Source organism: Phacochoerus africanus, chromosome 13, assembly GCF_016906955.1.
Source record: "Phacochoerus africanus isolate WHEZ1 chromosome 13, ROS_Pafr_v1, whole genome shotgun sequence".
Lineage (NCBI taxonomy): Eukaryota > Metazoa > Chordata > Mammalia > Artiodactyla > Suidae > Phacochoerus > Phacochoerus africanus.
In genome coordinates this window covers 47,450,740-47,471,266 of record NC_062556.1, presented here as the reverse complement: position 1 = coordinate 47,471,266, position 20,527 = coordinate 47,450,740, and the positions used below count along the sequence as shown (strand labels likewise).

General features: G+C 40.9%; 1 protein-coding gene and 1 long non-coding RNA gene across 5 annotated transcripts in view; one reads left to right on the top strand and one right to left on the bottom strand.

Moving 5' to 3' along the window:
- Nucleotides 1-20,527, top strand: part of TBC1D4 (TBC1 domain family member 4) — a 214,575-nt gene that overhangs the window by 149,798 nt on the left and 44,250 nt on the right. For 2 of the 4 annotated variants that reach the window (XM_047755694.1, XM_047755697.1), the window contains exons 6-11: nt 5,653-5,744; nt 6,330-6,440; nt 7,589-7,708; nt 15,221-15,295; nt 16,604-16,830; nt 18,592-18,756. In XM_047755694.1, the coding sequence (XP_047611650.1) occupies nt 5,653-5,744; nt 6,330-6,440; nt 7,589-7,708; nt 15,221-15,295; nt 16,604-16,830; nt 18,592-18,756 (790 nt within the window). The remainder of the gene's footprint in view (nt 1-5,652; nt 5,745-6,329; nt 6,441-7,588; nt 7,709-15,220; nt 15,296-16,603; nt 16,831-18,591; nt 18,757-20,527) is intronic. The other 2 variants (XM_047755695.1, XM_047755696.1) reach the window with 2 other exon arrangements.
- On the bottom strand, nt 13,729-16,827 carry LOC125113165 (uncharacterized). Its single transcript, XR_007131373.1, has 2 exons — nt 16,737-16,827; nt 13,729-14,354 (listed from the first exon to the last, which is right to left on the bottom strand). It is a non-coding gene; the product is annotated as an uncharacterized LOC125113165 (long non-coding RNA).

The window sequence follows — 20,527 nt, the reverse complement described above, 5'->3', positions numbered from 1 at the left end:
GTCAACCAGCAATTCCATGTCTTGATAAGAGAAACTCATGTATAGATTCATAAGGTGACATTTTCAAGGGTATTATTTGTAAGTATTAGAAAATTGGAAACAACCTAAATGTCCATCAGTAGCAATTGAACTATGCTCATATAGTGGAGCAATGAATGGGACTGAATCTCACCTATCAACTTGGATACGTCTTAAAGTTATATTATTGAGTGAAAAGAATAATTTGCTGAGTCGTACTTACTCTTGGATGCCGAATCTAGAGAAATACATAAAATAATACCTCATATTTCTTTTCTTTTCTTTTCTTTTTTTTTTGCCTTTTCTAGGGCCACTCCTGTGGCATATGGAGGTTCCCAGGCTAGGGGTCTAATTGGAGCTGCAGCCTCCAGCCTACACCAGAGCCACAGCAACTCGGGATCCAAGCTGCATCTGTGACCCACACCACAGGTCACGGCAACGCCGGATTCTTAACCCACTGAGCAAGACCAGGGATCGAACCTGCAACGTCATGGTTCCTAGTCGAGTTCGTTAACCACTGTGCCACGACGGGAACTCCTACCCTCTATTTCTTTTTAAAAAAACTCTTAGAAGTTCCTGCTGTGGCACAGCGGGTTAAGGATGTGGTGTTGTGTCTGTGGCAGTTTGGGTCACTGCTGAGGCACAGATTTCGTTCCTGACTCAGGAACTTCCATATGCCTCAGGTGTGCCCCCCCAAAAAAAACCCCCAAAACCTTTTAATTTGGTCTAAAGACTTACAGAAAACTTGCAGAGAGTTTCCAAATATTCGTCCCCACACTTTCCCTGTCATTAACATCTCACATAGCCCAGCGCTATGATCAGAACAGGACTTTAGCATTGGTACAATATTATTATTCAAACGAAATACTTCTTTTGATCTTTGCCAGCTCCATTTGATTTAATTTAATTGATTTATTTACGTATTTATTTTTTACCCAGGTCTTTTTTTTTTTTTTGTCCAGGATCCCAGTTAGAATCAGGTATTGTAAATAGTTGTTGACTCGCCGTGGTGCCCTGAAGTCTGCCACTCTTCCTCCAGCTTTCCTTTTCATTCATGACCTTGACATCTCCTATGAGGAATCACTCGGTTATTTTGCTGTACATCCATCAGTTCAGCCTGTCTGACCGCCTCTCACATTTGGACTGAAGTCATTCCTCTGAGACAAAAGCTCTATAGAAAAGGGGCTGCCTCCTTCTCAGTGCATCTTATCAAAGAGCTTGTGATGCTGATAAGATTTACTCCTAGTCTTGCTGGCCTCACCCCCTGGTCCTGGTGGTCTCAGGAATCCTTCACTGTAAAATTACTGCCATTCCCTTTGGAGCCAACACATGTCTTAGGGAAGATAGTTTGAATCTACCTAAATTTGCCCTCATGACTGTACCCACTGATTTTAGCATCTATCAATGGCAAATTCTAATATTTTAATATGTTATTTTAAATATAAGTATTTTTAATATATAAAATGTAGAACTTAGGGGAATTCCCATTGAGGTGCAGTGGAAACAAATCTGACTAGTATCCGTGAGGATGCTGGTTCGATCCCTGGCCTCCCTCAGTGAATTAAAGGATGTGGCGTTGCTGTGAGCTGTGGTACAGGTCACAGACATGGCTCAGATCCCTAGTTACTGTGGCTGTGGCGTAGGCCAGCAACTTCCATTTGACCGCTAGCCTGGGAACTTCCATATGCAGCCCTAAAAAGAAAAAAAAAACATGGAAGTTATATTACTTGGGTAATAAGATATAAATCAAATCTATATATAAATAAAAAATTACATTAGAAAAAACTGGAAGCAAATATGCTCTAGATGTTGGTAAAATAATGATGAGTATCATTTTCCTTTTTGAATTTTGTTTTCAACTTCACACTGTACACATGTTCTGTCTATGCAGACAAAGCTAAACACTTTGGAATCAAAAGACAACTTTGTATTTTTTTGTTTTGTTTTGTTATTTCTCTTTTAAAACTACATTGTAGGTGCGTTTTAAACTATGTTTTCAATTATGGAAAAAAGTTTTAAACTTTCATAAAAGTAGGCAGCCATCAAAAAGAACGAAATACCAGCATTTTTAGCAACATGGATGGACCTAGAAACTATCATGCTAAGTGAAATCAGCCGTACAATAAGACACCAACATCAAATGCTTTCACTGACATGTGGAATCTGCAAAAAGGACAGACGGAACTTCTTTGCAGAAAAGATGCTGACTCACAGACATTGAAAAACTTAGGGTCTCCGGAGGAGACAGTTTGGGGGGTGGGGGGATGTGCTTGGGCTGTGGGATGAAAATCCTGTGAAATCAGATTGTTATGATCATTATACAACTACAGATGTGATAAATTGATTTGAGTAATAAAAAAAAAGAAGAAACAAATAACAATAGCCTAAAAAAAAAAAAAAAGTAGGCAGCCCGTCAGAAGCTGGGCATACCCTGCAGCAGAGCTTTAGTAGATAATAAGTACTCTGTTTATGTGTATATAAGGCTGGAACTCAGTTTTGTGGCATCTGAAGTGTTTATGCTTTTAGGGACCTTTGTAAAGAAAGAGAATACAAGTTATACATCTAGGAGTTCCCATTGTGGCTCAAGGGTTAAAGACCTGAAGTTGTCTCAGAGGATTTGGGTTCAATCTCTAGCCCTGATCAGTCGGTTAAGGATCTGGCATTGCCACAAGCTGTGTTGTAGGTCATAGGTGTGGCTTGGATCCAGTGTTGCTGTGGCCATGGTGTAGGCCTCAGCTGCAGCTCTGATTCGACCCCTAGCCTGAGAATTACCGTATGCTGCAGGTGCAGCCGTAAAAAACCCTAAAAAACAAATTATACATCCAGAATGAGTGGGACCCCTCCCAAGACTGCAAAGGACTTTGCAACTTAAGCTTCCCTAGCTTCAAAGTATGCATCTATCTGAAGGGAGCAAAGGAAAGATTCTTGTGGATTGGAAAGGATTCACAAAGGCTGCTTTTCCTGAGGCGTTGGATGACACCTTCTGATTGGATTTCTTACCCCTGCCTTTGACATCGTGCAAAGTGAGCAAAAGATAGGGCAGTGCTCTGAGAGAATGAAAGGAATAACAATAAAGCAGATACTCTCATATGGCTTACTGTCTCTGGGCACTATTGTGTTTTCCATGTAGAAATCCCGCCAAATAGGGACCGTTTTGAATCCTCACATTACTCGTGAGAACCCTGAAGCACTGAGACACAGAGTGGGTAAGAACGGCCACATCCTCATTGCCTGGGAAGGGCAGAACCAGGCTCTGAACTTGTTCAGTCTGTTTCCAAAGCAACCTGATGCTTCTCTCTGAAAGTGTATCAGACATCTGCGATGTGCAGGGCCAAGATGTCTAGAAGCCTTAGCATCCGTGTGTTTCCCCAGGCGTTGTTGCCATCTACGTCAGATAACAGTGTGACTTCTCAACTTGTGTTATGCGTAGGTACGAAAGTGTAAAGCTGGAGAAAGGACCACATTTAGACTCAAAACAAATTAATAGTAGAAAATGAGAAAGATATTTAGATGTACCTAGATAGTAGGATTTCATATCACTTACTCAGAATTATAGAATCCTGTCCATACATTTGGGTGCATTAATAAGGAGCTCTGTTTTTACTGGAGTTAAAAGAAAAAAAGGAAAGGGAGTAGATGAGAGTGCTGATGCGAGCCCTGATATCTCTGCTCATGTCAAAGGAGCCTCTCCATTTCGATGGGAAGGAACCGTGCCCGCTGGGTCGGTGGACCAGAGTGAATCCAGGAGGCGGTGCCTAAGGGGACCATCTCTCGAGGACCAGTCCTCAGAGGGTGAAACCAAAGTGATGTTGAGCATCATAGAGGCGGAGCAATTATCCTCAATCTTGTTTTCCTACAGTAACATCCCTGAGGGATACATAATATACTTAGCGCTCAGGATGCGTTAATTCGCTAATTAGTGATTCCAAATTGGGGGAATTAGAAGAAGTCAGAACAAATTCATGGCAGTGTAGGGGGCAGGCATAATTTGAAAATAAACTCCATCTGTTTGCAATGCTGCTCCCAAAATAAAGGTCTCAAGAAACTTCCTGGGCTGTGGATTTAGTTACCTATTTCAAATAAGTACCCTCTTTACCTCTCTTCTTGTAGGTCTTTTATCCTCCTACGCGGGCAAATAACATAATGGAATAATAAACCACATGAAACAAAACAAAAACAATCCTGCGAATCAGTGTCTTAATACATTGCCTAAAGAGACTCTTAATGAGACTTAGCCAGCAAATGATAAGCTGGGGTAACGCTTGGCCTCACACTGTCAAAATGAAGTTTAGTGCCCACTGTTTCTGTATGGGATGACAGAGATTTTCACAGTATTTTGGTGTCCATTTCACAAAGAAAGGTAGAGCAGAGGACTTTTTAGAAGCTTTTCTTCTTTCTGATTCCCATTATATACTGCATGGTGGTTTAGAACAGGCACTGTATGCATTCGAACCACTGTGCAATGAATTCTGGTTCTTTTAAAACAATGCATATTTTGAGGTGACTCTTCCAGGGATTTTAAAGAGAAGTCTACCTATGAGGTTCGTTAAATATTATATATAACTAGATAGCCTCTTTTTATGTATGTGTGTATGCATATATGTATGTGCGTATTTACTGGTTGTGTTTTTAGGGCTGCACCTGTGGCATATGCAAGTTCCCAGGCTAGGGGCTGAATTGGAACTGCAGCTGCCAGCCTACAGCACAGCCACAGCAATGTGGGATCTGAGCAGTATCTGTGACCTACACCAAAGCTCATGGCAATGCCGGGTCCTTAACCCACTGAATGAGGCTAGAGATCAATCCCATGTCCCCATGGATACTAGTTGGGTTCCTTACTGCTGAGCCACCATGGGAACGCCTAGATATCCTCTTTTTAATCAAAATACAATACCATGAGTAGCAGTTCCATAACTTGCCCCTAACTGTGCAAAGGAGATTTGTTCCTTAAAAACGGATGGCTGGGTGAATCATTGTAAATCGGAATTACATTATTCCCTTTTTTAAAAAATGTGTAGAAACAAAAAATGTTTTTATGAAAAAAATTTTGGCCTAGGACTTAATATAAGTTATGTGTAGAAGTGTGATATATAAATAATACGATGTCAAAAGGTAAACAGTTTCTTGGTAAAATAATAGCCCTAAAAAATATCCCTAAATACTAATGCTGACCTTGGCGTTTTATTGCCAAGACCTGCATAAGGGGGAGAGCTTCCTGTCTAAGCTTTAGTTCTGCTCTTTAATACTGTTACTCTTTTTTAAATGTCAAGCTTTAAGTTTAGAGATTTCCGCTAAACCCCTGTGAGCTTCTAGGGTGGCTAAATTTGTTAGTATATTCCATTGTCTCTGGTTATGCTGTTGCTTTGGTATCATTTAGACATTTTTTGTTAATGAATCTGAATTCAGGGTCACTCACAGGGTCACTGACAAGGCCATCACGTCACTGATTTTGGTGAGAGACAGGATTTTGTCTTTTATTTTCATCATTTCATTGCAGTATTCCAAGGCTTGTTGTAGGCAGGAGTGCATCTCCTAGAGATTTAACCTGCTGGTGAAGGGACAAGCTCCAATGCATTACTTATATACCTGTGGGGCCAGAATCTGTTTACCAACAATCCCCTTCCCTTCTTTTAGGTCTCTACCCACCAAGAGCCAAGCTGGTAATACAGAGGCACCTCTCATCATTGACTGATAATGAGCAAGCTGACATCTTTGAACGAGTCCAGGTAACATTCTTTCTAGGCTTCAGAAACAAGACCTAAGGAATGAGAATTGGGCCCTGTTTTTGTGAGTTCATTTTCTTCCTTTCTCCATCTGAAGTTCAAGCTGCATATCCTATTGTACCATGTGGTAGTTACTAGAATGCCACTGTTACTTGTGCTTCCAAGAGCAGCTAGACATGGAACACTTAGTTTTATGTATGTTCCTCTGTGAGACCGATTCAACTAACTGAGAATAGGATAAAACAATATTCATTAAAGATATTAGCCTGTAATTTTGGAGGAGGGAGTGGGATGGACTGGGAGTTTGGGGTTAGTAGATGCAAACTATTGGAATGGAGAAGCAGTGAGGTCCTGCTGTATGGTACACTCTCTTGGGATAGAACATGATGGAAAATAATATAAGAAAGGGAATGTGTGTATACACACACACACACACACACACACACAGGAATGACTGGGTCACTTTGCTATACAGCAGACATTGGCACAACATTATAAAACAACTACACTTTAATTAAAAAATTCAAAAAAAAGAATAAAACAGAAGCCGTATTGCCATAATGTGCTTTTGGTTTGTCTGTTCAACAGAAAATGAAGCCCATCAATGACCAGGAGGAGAATGAACTTGTCATTTTACATCTGAGGCAGCTCTGTGAAGCCAAGCAGAGGACACACATTCACATTGGGGAAGGCCCATCGGTGAGAAGGTTTCGCCTTGACCTATTTTTGGTTTGTTTTTTTTCATACACTCCATCAAAGTACCCTTTTCTTCTTGACCAATGAGACCCACCACTCCTGGTTCCATATTTGATACTTGGGTGTGGCTTTGTGTCCTATATTCCCTCCCCAAGCAAAGGAGAAGGCTTCTCTCTCGGAAGTTTTCTGGCACTAAGAACCGGGGAAGGAGTTCCTGTTGTAGCTCAGCAGTTAATGAACCCAACTAGTATTCAGGAAGATGCGGGTTCAATCCTTGGCCTTGATCAGTGGGGTAAGGATCCAGTGTTGCCGCGAGTTGTGGTGAAGGTCACATATGTGGCTCAGATCCTTGTTGTTGTGGCTGTGGCATACACTGGCAGCTGCAGCTCAGATTCAACCCCTGGCCTGGGAACTTCCATATGGCACAGGTGTGGCTCTAAAAAGACGGGGAAAAAAAGAAAGAAAGGAAGAAAAAGAAAGAAAGAAAGAAAGAAAGAAAGAAAGGAAGGAAGGAAGGAAGGAAGGAAGGAAGGAAGAAAGAAAGAAAGAACGAACGAAAGAACGAACCAGGGAATATACATATGTACATAGTGGCTTCTTATCTCTATATGAAATAAAATGTTTAGAGAACCAAATAGAGTGGATACACTGTAGATTCTCATGCAGTCTAGTACTATCGGTGAATATTTGTTGAAAAGAGAAATGACCCACTCACACATGAAAATGGAATTACAACAAAGGCATTAGAAGAATCCGGCTTTACTGGAAGATACTTTGTTCTTTGAAACCTATTTCTTGTTTTTCCTGCCAGTTTGGACATACAGGCAACTTGGAAAGGGATGGTTATCGTTGTTAATCAGAATGACAGCCATAAACATTGACATCTCAAGATTAATTTTTGTTAAACACGGGAGGAATGTCTTAGCAGAAAGGAAAGGTCTTATTTCTGTCTTTTTATTACTTACGATATTAATAATTGAACCCTTTTTCCATATAATTTTTATGTTCACATTGTGGATCCTAACTTCTTACTTCTAACAGAGCTAGAGAAGAATTCCTGTGCTTTTTAATGACCTATCATAAGCCTGTCTTTAAAGCTTCATTTAACCTTGGGTATTTCCAAACGAAAATTGATGTGTTTCTTTCTCTAGACTATTTCCAGTAGTACAATCCCGGAAAATTCGACGAGCAGTGGAAGGTTCAAACTTGACATCCTGAAAAATAAAGCTAAGAGATCTTTAACTAGCTCCCTGGAAAACATCTTCTCAAGGGTAAGATCAAACTGAGGCTCTTGTCTGTGTTTTCTGACTACTTTGCTTCATTCTCAACTGGCTCACAGAACATTTTCTTAGGAAAAAAACCTTAAGATTAATTTAGTTAGCCCTTATTTAAAACAATCTCTGAAAATTTAGTTTCATTTGCAGCTCTAGCTTTATTTTGGTGCCTCTGATATCTGTCTTTGAGCAGTAGAGATTTAGTAGCAGAGATATATGTATAGAAAAGGAGAAATAGAACATTGATGCCCAGTCCTATGAGACCTTTTTATCTTTTGCCACATTTTATTTTGTGTTGTTTTTTCCTTTCTTTTTTTTTTTTTTTTGCTTTTTATGGATGCATGTGTGGCATATGGGAGTTCTCAGGCTAGGGGTCGAATCAGAGCTACAGCTGCTGACCTATGGCACAGCCACAGCAACGCAGGATCCGAGCTGCATCTGTGACCTACCCCCACAACTCATGGCAACGCCAGGTCCCCAACCCACTGAGCAGGCCAGGGATCAAATCTACATCCTCATGGATACTAGTCGGATTCATTTCTGCTGCGCCACAATGGGAATGTCCAGTTTGCCACATTTTAAAGTTATAAAGAAACCCCTCTTTAGCTCATTCTCAGAAAGCTGATAGGGAAGGCTTAAAATAGTGAGTATAAGTTCATAGAAATGTATGTGTTCCATTTAGTGAATTTATATATTCTGTTTAGAAATAAGCCAAGTGATTTCTCTTCCTCTCCTTCCTGAACAGTTCACTCCGAAAGCTATTGGACAAGATGCTTGTGTCTTGATCTTGGGTCTGTGAGGCAGGCAGCCACAGTGGCTCAGTGCAGGAAGACAGAGGCTGTATGGGTGCTGGGGCAGATGGTTCTGTGCAGTGAGTGGAAACCAGAGTGGTGATGAGGGCATCAGACTGTGGGGGGTGGGGATGCCCCCGTGCGGGGTGTCAGAGCCAGGGTGGAGGGGAGAAAGCCTTCAGGGTGCCCAGGACAAGGAATTGCCTATGTTGTCTATGTCTGGGAGACTGTTTCTGTTTTGTAAATGCGTTCATTTGTATCCTTTTTTCATATGATACCAGGCATATGGAGAATCTAAAAAAAAAATGATACAAATGAACTTATTTACCTTTCCTCACCTGCGAAATGGGTGTCCTCCTACCTGTGTCAGTCACATTCTGGTGCAAAGGAAGTGTCAGAATGTTAGGAAAAGAGCCCACCATAGACATGAAGTGGGACACAGAGCAGTGGGAAGCTCCGAAACCTCTGTCACTTCCAAAATGCCACAAGGGTATTGAGAGCATTACGCTCTTGATCCCCGCTGAGGACCTTGGCTCGCTGCTCCGTATGTGCGCGGCAGACTTTGAAGTGCCGCTTGCAGAGCCTTGAACGGCTGTCATGACTTTTCAGCAAGGGCACAGCCAGTCTGTTTCGGTCAAGGTGGATAGTGTAGCTTTTGTGTCCCAGTGTGCTGCCAACTGCCATCAATTATGTGACCTAACAAGGTCTCGCTTACACCATACACCGCAGCATGGACTCGTGGGGAAGGCTGGCACGTACCCATGTTGTATCGAAGGTTATATAGGAAAGGGGTTTTGTGGACTTCTGAAACTTGTCTGTTTATTTATTTATTTTTCTTTCTGAGTGAGATGGTAGAAAATTGACACTCCAGGCATGGTGTTTGGCTCCCAGTTGCTGCTATTTTTAAATGTCAGCATATTTTATTTAACTAACTATAGTTGTTTATGAAATAGGATATGTTTTTAAGATGCTTTAGAGCTCAGCTCAATAATAATTCAAAAGTGGGTCCAAAGGAAAAGACTCAACACCCACATTACCACGTTATAACAGCTAAAACTGAAACGCTGTGTGTTCAGAGATGCAAAGACAGGCTCTTGTATTGTTTGTCGGTTGCCTCTGCTTAAACTGATGTTTTCCAAAAGAAGACTGTTTACTAGTATATGCATATATTCCTGAAAGAGAAATATTTACTAATAGAAAGTGTGAGTCATTGGAAAACTGTCCTCATTTCATGGTTTCTTCAGAGTGAGAGCCATTGTCCTCACTTGCTGATGAATTAATGGGGGGGGTAGAGTATCATTTTCAAGTTCATTTATTTTTCTTTGTGTGTAAGGAAAACTCATGGATAAAACACTTCCTATGGTGAGACTGCTCATGGCACAGAGAGCAGAGAGAGGTCTTGCTGTCTGTGGGCACCTTGGGGACAGAAGGCAGAGATGGATGAGCCATCCTGGGAGCCCGGAAGCAGGGCTGGTGAGGGAGGCAGCTGCAGAGGAGACAAAGAACTGATGGAAGGGGAGAGAGCCGTTGTTTCCATTGTGATTGAATCTGGAGGGAAAGAATGAATTATTTCCTCTTAGCACATCTTTCTGTTGGCTCCCTTCCCGTCTCCTTCTCTTTTGCCCAAGCAGACTCTGGGCACAGATGACCTCCCCATCTGTCTGAATCTGGGAATCAGTGGGCAGTCTGGGAAGCCCAAGGAGAAACCCTCGGGAACTTCTGTTCCCCCAGCTGCCCCTGGATGGGATTCCATCCAGCCCTAGGATGGATCAGGTCAGAACAGAGGGCAAGGCCGCCATGTGGCCTGGGCAGCATCCAGAGCCAGAACTTGTCCTTGCTTTCCTGCTTGCAAATTACAAAATAATAACAACTGGAGTTCCCCGATGGCTTAGCAGCTGAGGATCTGGCATTATTACTGCTGTGGCTCTGGTCACTGCTTTGGTGTGGGTTCTCTCCCTGGCCTGTGAACTTCCTCATGCTGCAGTCAGAGCCAATAATAATAATAATGATGATAACAACTAAGAAGTAGGAAGGAGTGAGAATGACTATTCAACATTCCCCATAACCCCCGGGGTAATTCATTTTTGCTGGGTGTTTTGTTGTCGTCAATGTAAATATATTCTGTGTATATGTTATATATGTATCTTCTGGGCTTGTTGAACATATGCATTCTCAGAAATGAAAAAAAAACACTCCTATGATAAAATGTGTGATTTAAGTTATTTTTCTTTTTCTTTCTTTTTTTTTTTAGGGCTGCACCTGTGGCATATCAAAGTTCCCAGGCTAGGGGTTGAAACAGAGCTACAGCCTCCAGCCTATACCACAGCCACAGCAGTGCGGGATCCAAGCCGCATCTGTGACGTACACCACAGCTCATGGCAATGCTGGATCCCCAACCCACTGAGCGAGGCCAGGGATTGAACCTGCATCCTCACAGATACTAGTCGGATTCGTTTCCACTGCACCAGTACAGGACTCCCTTGTTTTTCAAATAATGGAAATGATTTGTTACCCACCTGACTGCATTCTCTATGAATAACCTGTTTGAGATAACCAGGCAGGTTGGTTGTTCAGTAGCAGCAAAAAAAGTAGAAAGCAACATGGCCTGTTTTTCTTGACCACACATATGAACCCAGTAATTTATCAGCCACATGAATAGTTTATTTTTGGAAGTATTTCATGTTACTGAATAGAACTAAAGAACTGATAGAACCTACATCAAGTTCTAGGACATTTGCAAAATAACTCTTAACCAATGTAGGCTAATTGTTGTTTTTGTAATGGTATTTTCACAAAGCTCTGTGTCTTCAGGAAGTAGTATTGAGTAATAGTTCAAGAGCTTCACTTTAAAGTTGTGCTCCCTGAATTCAAATTGCCGTTCTGCCCTTTAACTGTGTAAACATTGGCAACGTACTTCTCTGTACAGGCACTCTGAATAACTATGCTTACTTCATTAGAATTGTTGTGGAGATTAAATTAGGTAAAACATGGTAAAATACTTAACATAGTACATGGCATATGCTAAGTATTCAGTAATGTTAGAAGCAGCTCTCTTTTATGATTGATGTAGTTATTTTGGGAGCCACCAGGGATAGAAAACTATAATTAATATACACATATTAGAATAAATATTGCTTCTATGAAACAAGATAGGATATCATAAATATAAAAGAGTCAATTGAGGAGTTCCCTCTGGCTCAGCGGAAATGAATCCAACTAGGAACCATGAGGTTGCAGGTTCGATCCCCGACCTTTCTCAGTGTGTTAAGGATCTGGTGTTGTCATGGGCTGTGGTGTAGATTGCAGGCACGGCTCGGATCCCGTGTTGCTGCAGCTGTGGTGTAGGCCGGTGGCTGCAGCTCCGATTTGACCCCTGGCCTGGGAACCTCCATATGCCGCAGGTGCGGCCCTAAAAAGACAAAAAAACAAAAACAAAAAACAAATAAAAGAAATAGGTGTGAAATGTTACTATTTGACAAAGTAGTACAAGTTTTAAGATTAAACATATTTCTTAAAAAAAAAAAAAAAGAGTCAATTGAAAATGGGAAAGAACTCTTAAAATTTTCTGATTGTGGACCTCAAATGAAAAATTCAGTAGAAGGCTAGGAAAGCAGAGTTTGAAAAAAATCGTCCAGAAAGTAAAGCAAAATAAAGTCATGGGAAATTGGAGAATTAGGTAAAAAGCTAAAGGATCAGTCTGGAGACCCAAAAGCCAGGTGGTAAGAGTTCTAGAAAGAAGATGCAGGCAGAAATTTTCAAAGAAATCATTTAAGAAATTTCTCAGAGCTAAAGGATATGTTTCAAGATTCAATGGACTCAGAAAATGCACACTAGAAGGACTGAATAAAGCAATGCCAAGGCATTTGGTTGTGAAATTTCAGAACGCCCAAAGGTCAGCTCAGATTCTGCTCCAGAGAGAAATAGCAGGTGACACATACAGCTCAAGAATCCTAGTGAAACTAGACTTCTGTACCAAGACACTTGAGCAATGCTAACATATTCTGAAGGGACATTTCCAAGCAGAACGGTATATTCAGCCCAACCATTATTAAAACACAAACATAGGACAGTGACATTTATAGACATGTAAATTAAAAAAAAATTTTACTTCCCAGTTTCCCTTTCTCGGAAAGCACCTGGAGTATACATTCCATCAAAATGAGGAAGTAAACTAAAAAAAGAGGAAGACAATGAGCTCAAGGAAACAGAAATTCCAACCTAGAATAGCATTGAAGGGGACTTCCTGTTGTGGCTCAGTGGTAATGAACTCCGACCAGGATCCATGAGGATGTGGGTTCGATCCCTGGCCTCGATCAGTGGGTTAGGGATCTGGCATTACCAAGAGCTGTGGTGTAGGTTGCAGACATGGCTCAGATCTGGCGTTGCTGTGGCTGTAGTGTAGGCCAGCAGCAACAGTTCCGATTCATCCCATAGCCTGGGAACCTCCATATGCCATGAGTGTGGCCCTAAAAAGAAAAAAAAATTATAGCATTGAAGGAAAATACTGGAAACATCTATTCCGGAAGCCTAAATTACCACCAGACCAGATTGGGACAGGGAGACAGAGGTCTCCAAAATGTAGCCCGAAGAAAAAGAAAAAAATGTAATTAAGGATTAGGGGATGTTTGACCATATGGAAATCTGCTGGCAATAAATGAATAATAAATAAATTAGTGGTGATAAATTAGTTATTACTGAGGCAATTGTTAACTCTGGGGAAAACAAACTCTGTAAGGTATGAGTTATATTAATAGCAAAATGTATAACTCAGATGTAAACAGTATTTATGTATATATTTATTTATTTTGCTTTTTAGGGCCACACCTACAGCATATGGAAGTTCCCAGGATCGGGGTCAGATTGGAGCTACAGCTGCTGGTCTGTGACCTACACCACGGCTCACGGCAATGCCAGATCCTTAACCCACTGAGTGAGGCCAAGGATTGAACCCTGATCCTCATGGATACTAGTTGGATTCATTACCACTGAGCTACAATGGAAACTCCGTAAACAGTATTTATAAGGTCATAAAAATCTAAGCATGAAGTATTGGTTTAGCTGAAACTTGTGATAGAATTCTCCTGAGAGAAGAGGGGAAGAGAGAAGTGTGTAGAGGGATGGGTGATGAAGTGAGAATCATAAAGTCTCTTCTTCCAGAGTAGAAGGTGAATAGATAGTGCCTAAAATGGAAAGATTAATGGTAATGTAAAAAGAGTAACAAAAGCATTAAAGAAGAAAAATTTTATTTTTGGCTACACCCATGGCATCTCCCCTTCGAGGCTAAGGATCCAACCCTCGAGGCAGTTGTGACCTGCACTGCAGCTGCAGCAACACTGGATCCTTAACCCACTGGGCCACAAGGGAGCTTCCAACAAAAGCACTGAGAGAAATAATTTCAAGTGTTTGCTTTTGGGGAATGGGATGTGTGAGAGAGGTGGCCGGTGATGGCCACCTATCGTTATACGCTTGGTAGCGCCATATGACTTTGGAAACTTTGTGTCGGCATTACTTTGATTAAAAATTAAACACTTAAACCCCTTCCAAATGAAACCCAAGAATGTTTGGAGACACACTTGAAAACTGTGAAATGCTGTAAAAATATTTTGCATTTTTTTCGTTGTGTAGAGTCGCTGTCACACTGACTTGATGTATGTCTACTTCTTCTCTTTACAACGTGCCCATGTGTTTTAGAATTATGTGGAACTTCTCAGTTGGTATTTTGTTTTGTAAGATCCTCTCCGTCTTCTTTCCTTCAATACTTGGCTTCAGTTTCTTCATGTATGAAGTGAAGGGTAGAGATGAGATGGTCTCTGGTTCCTTTTTTGATCGTCTACCAAATCCGTATCAAAGGACTGTGTGAACCGAAAAACAAGAACCAACTCACCATTATTGAAGCTGACTTTTATCTAGTCTTCTGGGGAGAAAGGCGTTATTGGACTCATTTTGCATTATGGAATAATGAATGAAGCTAAATCTGTACATTTTTGGTTGCGGTTTTCTTTTTTTAACCTGTGTTTATTGTAATCCTGTAATATAAACTGTGACCTAGGTTGTAGGGAAATTGTGGGTATTAAACCATTTTCTTTAGAACTGTTAAGATTTGTTGTGCTGTACCTTCCATGTTGGTGTTTATCTGTCTGCAGCACCAAGTTCATGGGCCAGGTCTTATGGGTGAATAATGTTTAACCTTGTGACCAAAGTCACTTCAATAAGTGTGGTCTGAATATCTGGTTATCTAATGGCTGATTTAGAAATAATGGAAATAGAGTGTGAATCGTTCTCTTTGCCATGCTGGGGATGGCTGTTAATACTGCCAACAAATTTGAATGAACCCCAGAAGTTCCCGTGTAATGCCGACATAAAGGGGCAGCTGCCTTTAGTATTTAAAGTAAAAATGCAAGAGTTCCCATTGTGGCTCAGAGGTAACAAACCCAACTAGTATCCATAGGGACTCGGGTTCGATCCCTGGCTCTGCTCAGTGAGTTAAAGGATCTGGCATTGCCATGAGCTGTGGTGTAGGTTGCCGACGTGGCTCAGATCAGATCCAGCGTTACCGGGCCTGTGGTGTAGGCCAGCAGCTGCAGCTCCGATTCAGCTCCTTCTCTGGGAACTTCCATATGCCTTTGGTGCAGCCCTAAAAAGACCAACCAACCAAGCAACAAACAAAAAGTAAAAATGCAAACTGTATGAATGCTTTAATTTTGTTGTCTTCACTCAGGGAGCTAGCAGAATGAGAGGCCGGCTTGGAAGTATGGACAGCTTTGAACGGTCCAACAGTCTTGCTTCAGAGAAGGTATCTAAGCGGAGCTCCCTGTTTCACTACCATTGCAACTGGGCAAAACCCAACACTAACATGATAATATGCATGCCTAGTAATTTTTGTTATGAGCCCTTATGACTAAAAAAATAAATATTTGAGCCTTTATTATTTGAAAGAGGATTCTGGATAGTAGCATGTTGCTCTTGATCCAACTGAAGCTTTCTCTTGGTGGGACGGAAAACATTCCTGGCTGGCTAGCTGCACTATGGGGCTTTTTTCTCTTTGGAGATAATAGGGGTTTAGGGGACTGTCTGTGAGCAACTGTTGATCCAAAGCCATAGAAAAAGGAGCCATATGATGACTGCACTTGCACAGTGATCTTTTCATCTTTTGTTCTGTTTTCATGTTGCTCTCCACCCCCCATGTTTAACCCTTTTAACTGCACTATTCAGCTCTTCTTCATTTCACAGATGATTCTCAGTTGGTTTGGTTTCCTGTTTCCTGTAACATGTCACCTAAGGCAAAGGCAACCTACTTTTTTTTTTTTTCAAATGGAAAAATATTAAAATATTTTTCCTATAGTTTCTGTTGGTAGAATGGAGGACTTAAGTCCAGTTATGAGTCCATTAGCCCCAACCCATGTTCATCAGACTACACATTTCTACGGCGGAGACTATTCTGGAAAGTATAAACAGCATTCTTGTCTAAATTGAAAGATTTATGATGTCTCCCCCTGCAATATGAGAGGCATTCCGGCATAGCTCCCTTTTCATTCATTTCCTGTTTTTCATGTCTTTTTAAGATTTTCTTACCTCAGGGAACCCGTAGTTGGATAGAAACATCCCCAGCGAGGGGAGATACTTAACAGGCTTTATTTTATTTTCCTGAAGCCTTTTGCCACGAGCCTGGGACACTTAAGCAGTGTGATATTGTTTTGACAGTACAGGAAACATGCCACTGATAAGTCATGGAAAGCAGTCGGTAGGTAAATACAGACTCCACCCTCTTTTGGTCAGAATCTCTTTTCCTCTTTTTTGGCAACAGAGAGAAAAGTACAGTAGCTGTATAGCATTGCACCACAAAGGGGTTGGGGGAAAGGATACCTTTTCTTATCAAGCCTTTCACTTTCGGGCCTGTCTTCACGGATGCTGTCTTACAGCTGCTTATCGGCAGAAGTGGGTGGTGGTGATACTGATTAGCCCTCAGCATGGATTGAGTAAAACTAAACAAAACAACAGTTTGTCGTGACTCAGGAGGAAGAAGAGGCCCCCTGTCACTTCGGAGCCCCGTGTCTGCCATGCTCCATGTAGGGAGGCAGACGCCTGGCTTCTTGCGTTGCAGGACTACTCGCCCGGAGACTCTCCGCCCGGGACCCCGCCAGCTTCCCCACTGTCCGCCGCTTGGCAGACGTTCCCTGAAGAGGATTCCGACTCCCCGCAGTTTCGAAGACGGGCCCACACGTTCAGCCACCCACCTTCCAGCACGAAGAGAAAGCTGAATTTCCAGGATGGGAAGGCTCATGGGGTCCGCTCCCCTCTGCTGAGGCAGGGCTCCAGCGAACATTGCAGGTGAGTCCAAACCGCTCTCCGGAAGCGGGAACCCCGGCCACCTGGCCCTGGGCGCTGAGCCCTGGGGAGTCGAGAGGGGTGGTGACCTCGTGCTGCAGCCAGCGCTCCGGGGTTCAGAAAAGGCCATAAAAATAAATTGAATTCTAAAATCCTTCGTTACTAAGGGCAACAGGCCAGCTTTAAGACACAGCCCAAGAGAAGAGAGAGAAGGTTTAGGTTGGGAATATGTTGATTTCCCAGGAAAACGGAGGCAACAAGGTATCATGCGGTGGTTTGGTCTGAACGAAACTGCTGATGACACGTGTTCCTCAGTGTCTCCTTGATGATGACTTCCGTGAAACGGTCAGCAAATTCGAAAATAACATCCTGTTGCCTACCATGAGACACGAAGGTTAAAAAAAAAATCACCTACTTTACCTTTACACATGGAGTAAAATTTGGCTGTATTTTATTTCATAGTAAATTAAAGCCAAGTACGAAAAGTGTTAAGCATTTTACCTAGAATAAAGTGATAATCTATACAAAAGGTGCATATACCATAATTGATGGGACGTGTCCATTAGAAATTGTATGGTTTTTAAAAAATGATTTAACAAAATCCTTTGGCATTTGGTAAGCTATAATAAAGGGAGTAAAATGGGAATCGTAGAATGATTATACATCTTAATGAGTAGCACAAATCAGAATTTATATTCTGGAACTAATTTTGTTTCTCCTCTACCTATGAGTTTGTTGTAGGAAACAGTCTGATAGGGATCCCAGTCAGAGGAAAACAACCCTCACAACTTTAAGTACAAAGAAGATTAATTTTTGTATTAGTTGTTATCAAGTTTACCAGCATTTCTTTTAATGATACAATGGAACTGCTGTTTTTTTGAATGATTCTATATTTAAAAATAAGATATTTATGATACATGAAAATAAGGTAAATAGAATTATCCTCAGATTTTTTAAATGAAAACGTATTACTCATGTGCATATCAAAAATTTTTTATGATCATTTATATTTACCCAAGGCATTAAGTCTTTTTTTTCCAAGGAAAGTCATTTTTAAGAACTTGACATTAATTATTTTAAACTATAAATGATGTCTCTATTTTTCCTTATGTTTTCTGCATTTTGTAATGTATATGCTCAAAGGATTTCTGTCAAGATAAAAAGGTACTATTTATATCATGGTTAAATCTTTCTATGAGAAGTCTCTTCTCGAAAAAAAAATGTTTGTAGGATGTTTAGAGATTCCAATAAACCCATGGCTGCATAATTCCATAGGCTGCAGGAAAGAACTTGGGACCTTAATGTTTGTTAAGTTAAAGGTATTGTGATGAATTCCAGCAATCAAACATGTTCTTTAATTTTTGGAAGGGTTTATATCTTAAAAATAATCAGATCCTTGAACTACTACGAATCATCAGTGTTTCCTTCCGGAAGTTGTTTCCTGTAATTATTTGTGCTTTCCTACTTTTTCCCCTTGAAGTATCTTTTGCATGTCAAGACAGACACCTTCTGTCCTCAAATTGTTAAAAGTTTTTTTTAGAGACAAACACTGTGTAGACAAGGAATTCCGTTTGTGAGACAAGGAACTGGGTCATAGTCATCTAATAGAGAACTGCATGCATATAAATTTTTTCCCATATAAACGGAAAAAATGGCAAGAACATTACATCAATGGCAAGAACCTGTGTCTATGCTATTTCACAGTGAATGAAGATTGTGCCAAAATATAAATTAAGACGCATTTGCTGTATTTTCTGTACTCAGCAGCCTTCCGTCAGTTCGGCGCATGCACAAGGAGAATAATTCTTCCACCAGTCTTCCAAGTCTTCATACTTCCTCCTCTGCCCCTTCCTTCACTGCCCCCTCTTTCCTGAAAAGCTTTTACCAGAATTCAGGTAGACTGTCCCCACAGTATGAAAATGAAATCAGGTGAGATCAGTGTCCTCTGTTTGCAAAGCAACATTTTCTGCAGTGATATACTGATATGTTACTAAGAAGTGGCTGATTAATTTTAGAGTGACATGAATGCATCCGTTTGTGCTTGTTCTAACCTGTTTCTAATATATTGGTTTCAATTCAAATTAATATGAAGAAAACTTTTAAAACCAATGTTTCAAAGCTTTTCGGGGACATGATAATCTTACTTTTTGGATTATGTTTTTTTGTACAGTTTTGTGTGTTTCTTTGCCTTGCGCCTCAGAGTCTAAGCTTTGCTTTGTTTGGAACAAGACCCAGTGCTAACATATACTAAGAAATCCTCCCCTGATCATGCCTTTTTAATCTTACCTTCTTTGGACATATCTTAGGGAGCCCAAAAGCCACTGACTTAAACAACTGTACCTCAGTGATGAAGATGACATATCTATAATTTTAAGTATATGGAATATCTCCTAGGCATTTATCTGCTTTTGCAATGACATAGATGTTTCTGAATTAAGTCACATAATGGGTACCAGGATCATGTGGTCAGCAACTCTTTCAGACAGCTGACCTTGCACTGAGATCTTACACATTCTCAGTGGGATAGTCTAGTATTTGGAAAGTGCTAGAATAAGTTGGAAGTTCTTTTAAAGGGGTTGTTGTTGGCTTAGACGTTTCTGAGAGTCATTGCTATTTTTATGTGTAGCTTGAGCCATTCATTTTTATTGCTGTATAGTATTCCATTTAATAGACCAGAGTTTACCCACTCTCTTGCTGATGGGTATTGTTTGATAATTGGCAATTCTCGCAATCAGGGAGAGGAATACATGCTAAAAATGAGCCTGTGTGCCACTCAGACCTTCCTGGGTATTCTTTCCACTTCCTTTCTTTTAGACTTAGGAAATCCAAAAATTAGCATATAGTTAGGTAACCCACGATAACTAGTTAAATTAGAATAACCCTTGAGTTATCTGTGAATATCTCTTATCTATGTGTGTCAATTTTTTGGTACCCCAAGAACAATAATTAATGTTGGATTAATAAAATTTTGAATCTGAACTTTCTTCTGAATTAGTACAAAGTTATGTTCAAACAGTGAATTTCTAGTGAAGGAAGTTGGTACAGAATTGATTTTAAAGGGTTTTTCAGGGACAACCTTATGGCAGAAGATTTACAGGAAGTTAGCCATAAAATTAGCATAATGTATATTGAAGAAGCAATGAATTTGGAGAACTGAGAATGTATACCTATCAAAATGTCAGTTTGTCTTATTATCTCTGTAGTAGTTCCTATTAATAAGAATACAATGCTTTCCGTGACACCCATTTGCAATTTCCTCTTGTTTTGTTCAAATGAGCAGCAGGAGAATCTTTGTTTCCTTCCAGAAGCAGAACAGTGCCTGAAGGTGACAATTAGGGAAAGCCACCAAGAAGGTTGAAGATGAGCTATGAATTGGTTATAGAGTGTAAAAGCAGTGACTTTTAAAAAAGATTAGAGGTTTTTTTGTTTGTTTGTTTTTGTTTTTTGTCTTTTTTAGGACCGCACCGCAGCATATGGAGGTTCCCAGGCTAGGGGTCTAATTGGAGCTGTAGCCACCGGTTGACACCAGAGCCACAGCAGTGTAGGATCTGAGCCACATCTGCGACCTACACCACAGCTCACGGCAACACCGGATCCCCAACCCACTGAGCAAGGCCAGGGATCGAACCCACAACCTTATGGTTCCTAGTCGGATTTGTTTCTGCTGCGCCACGATGGGAACTCCAAGATTAGAGTTTTT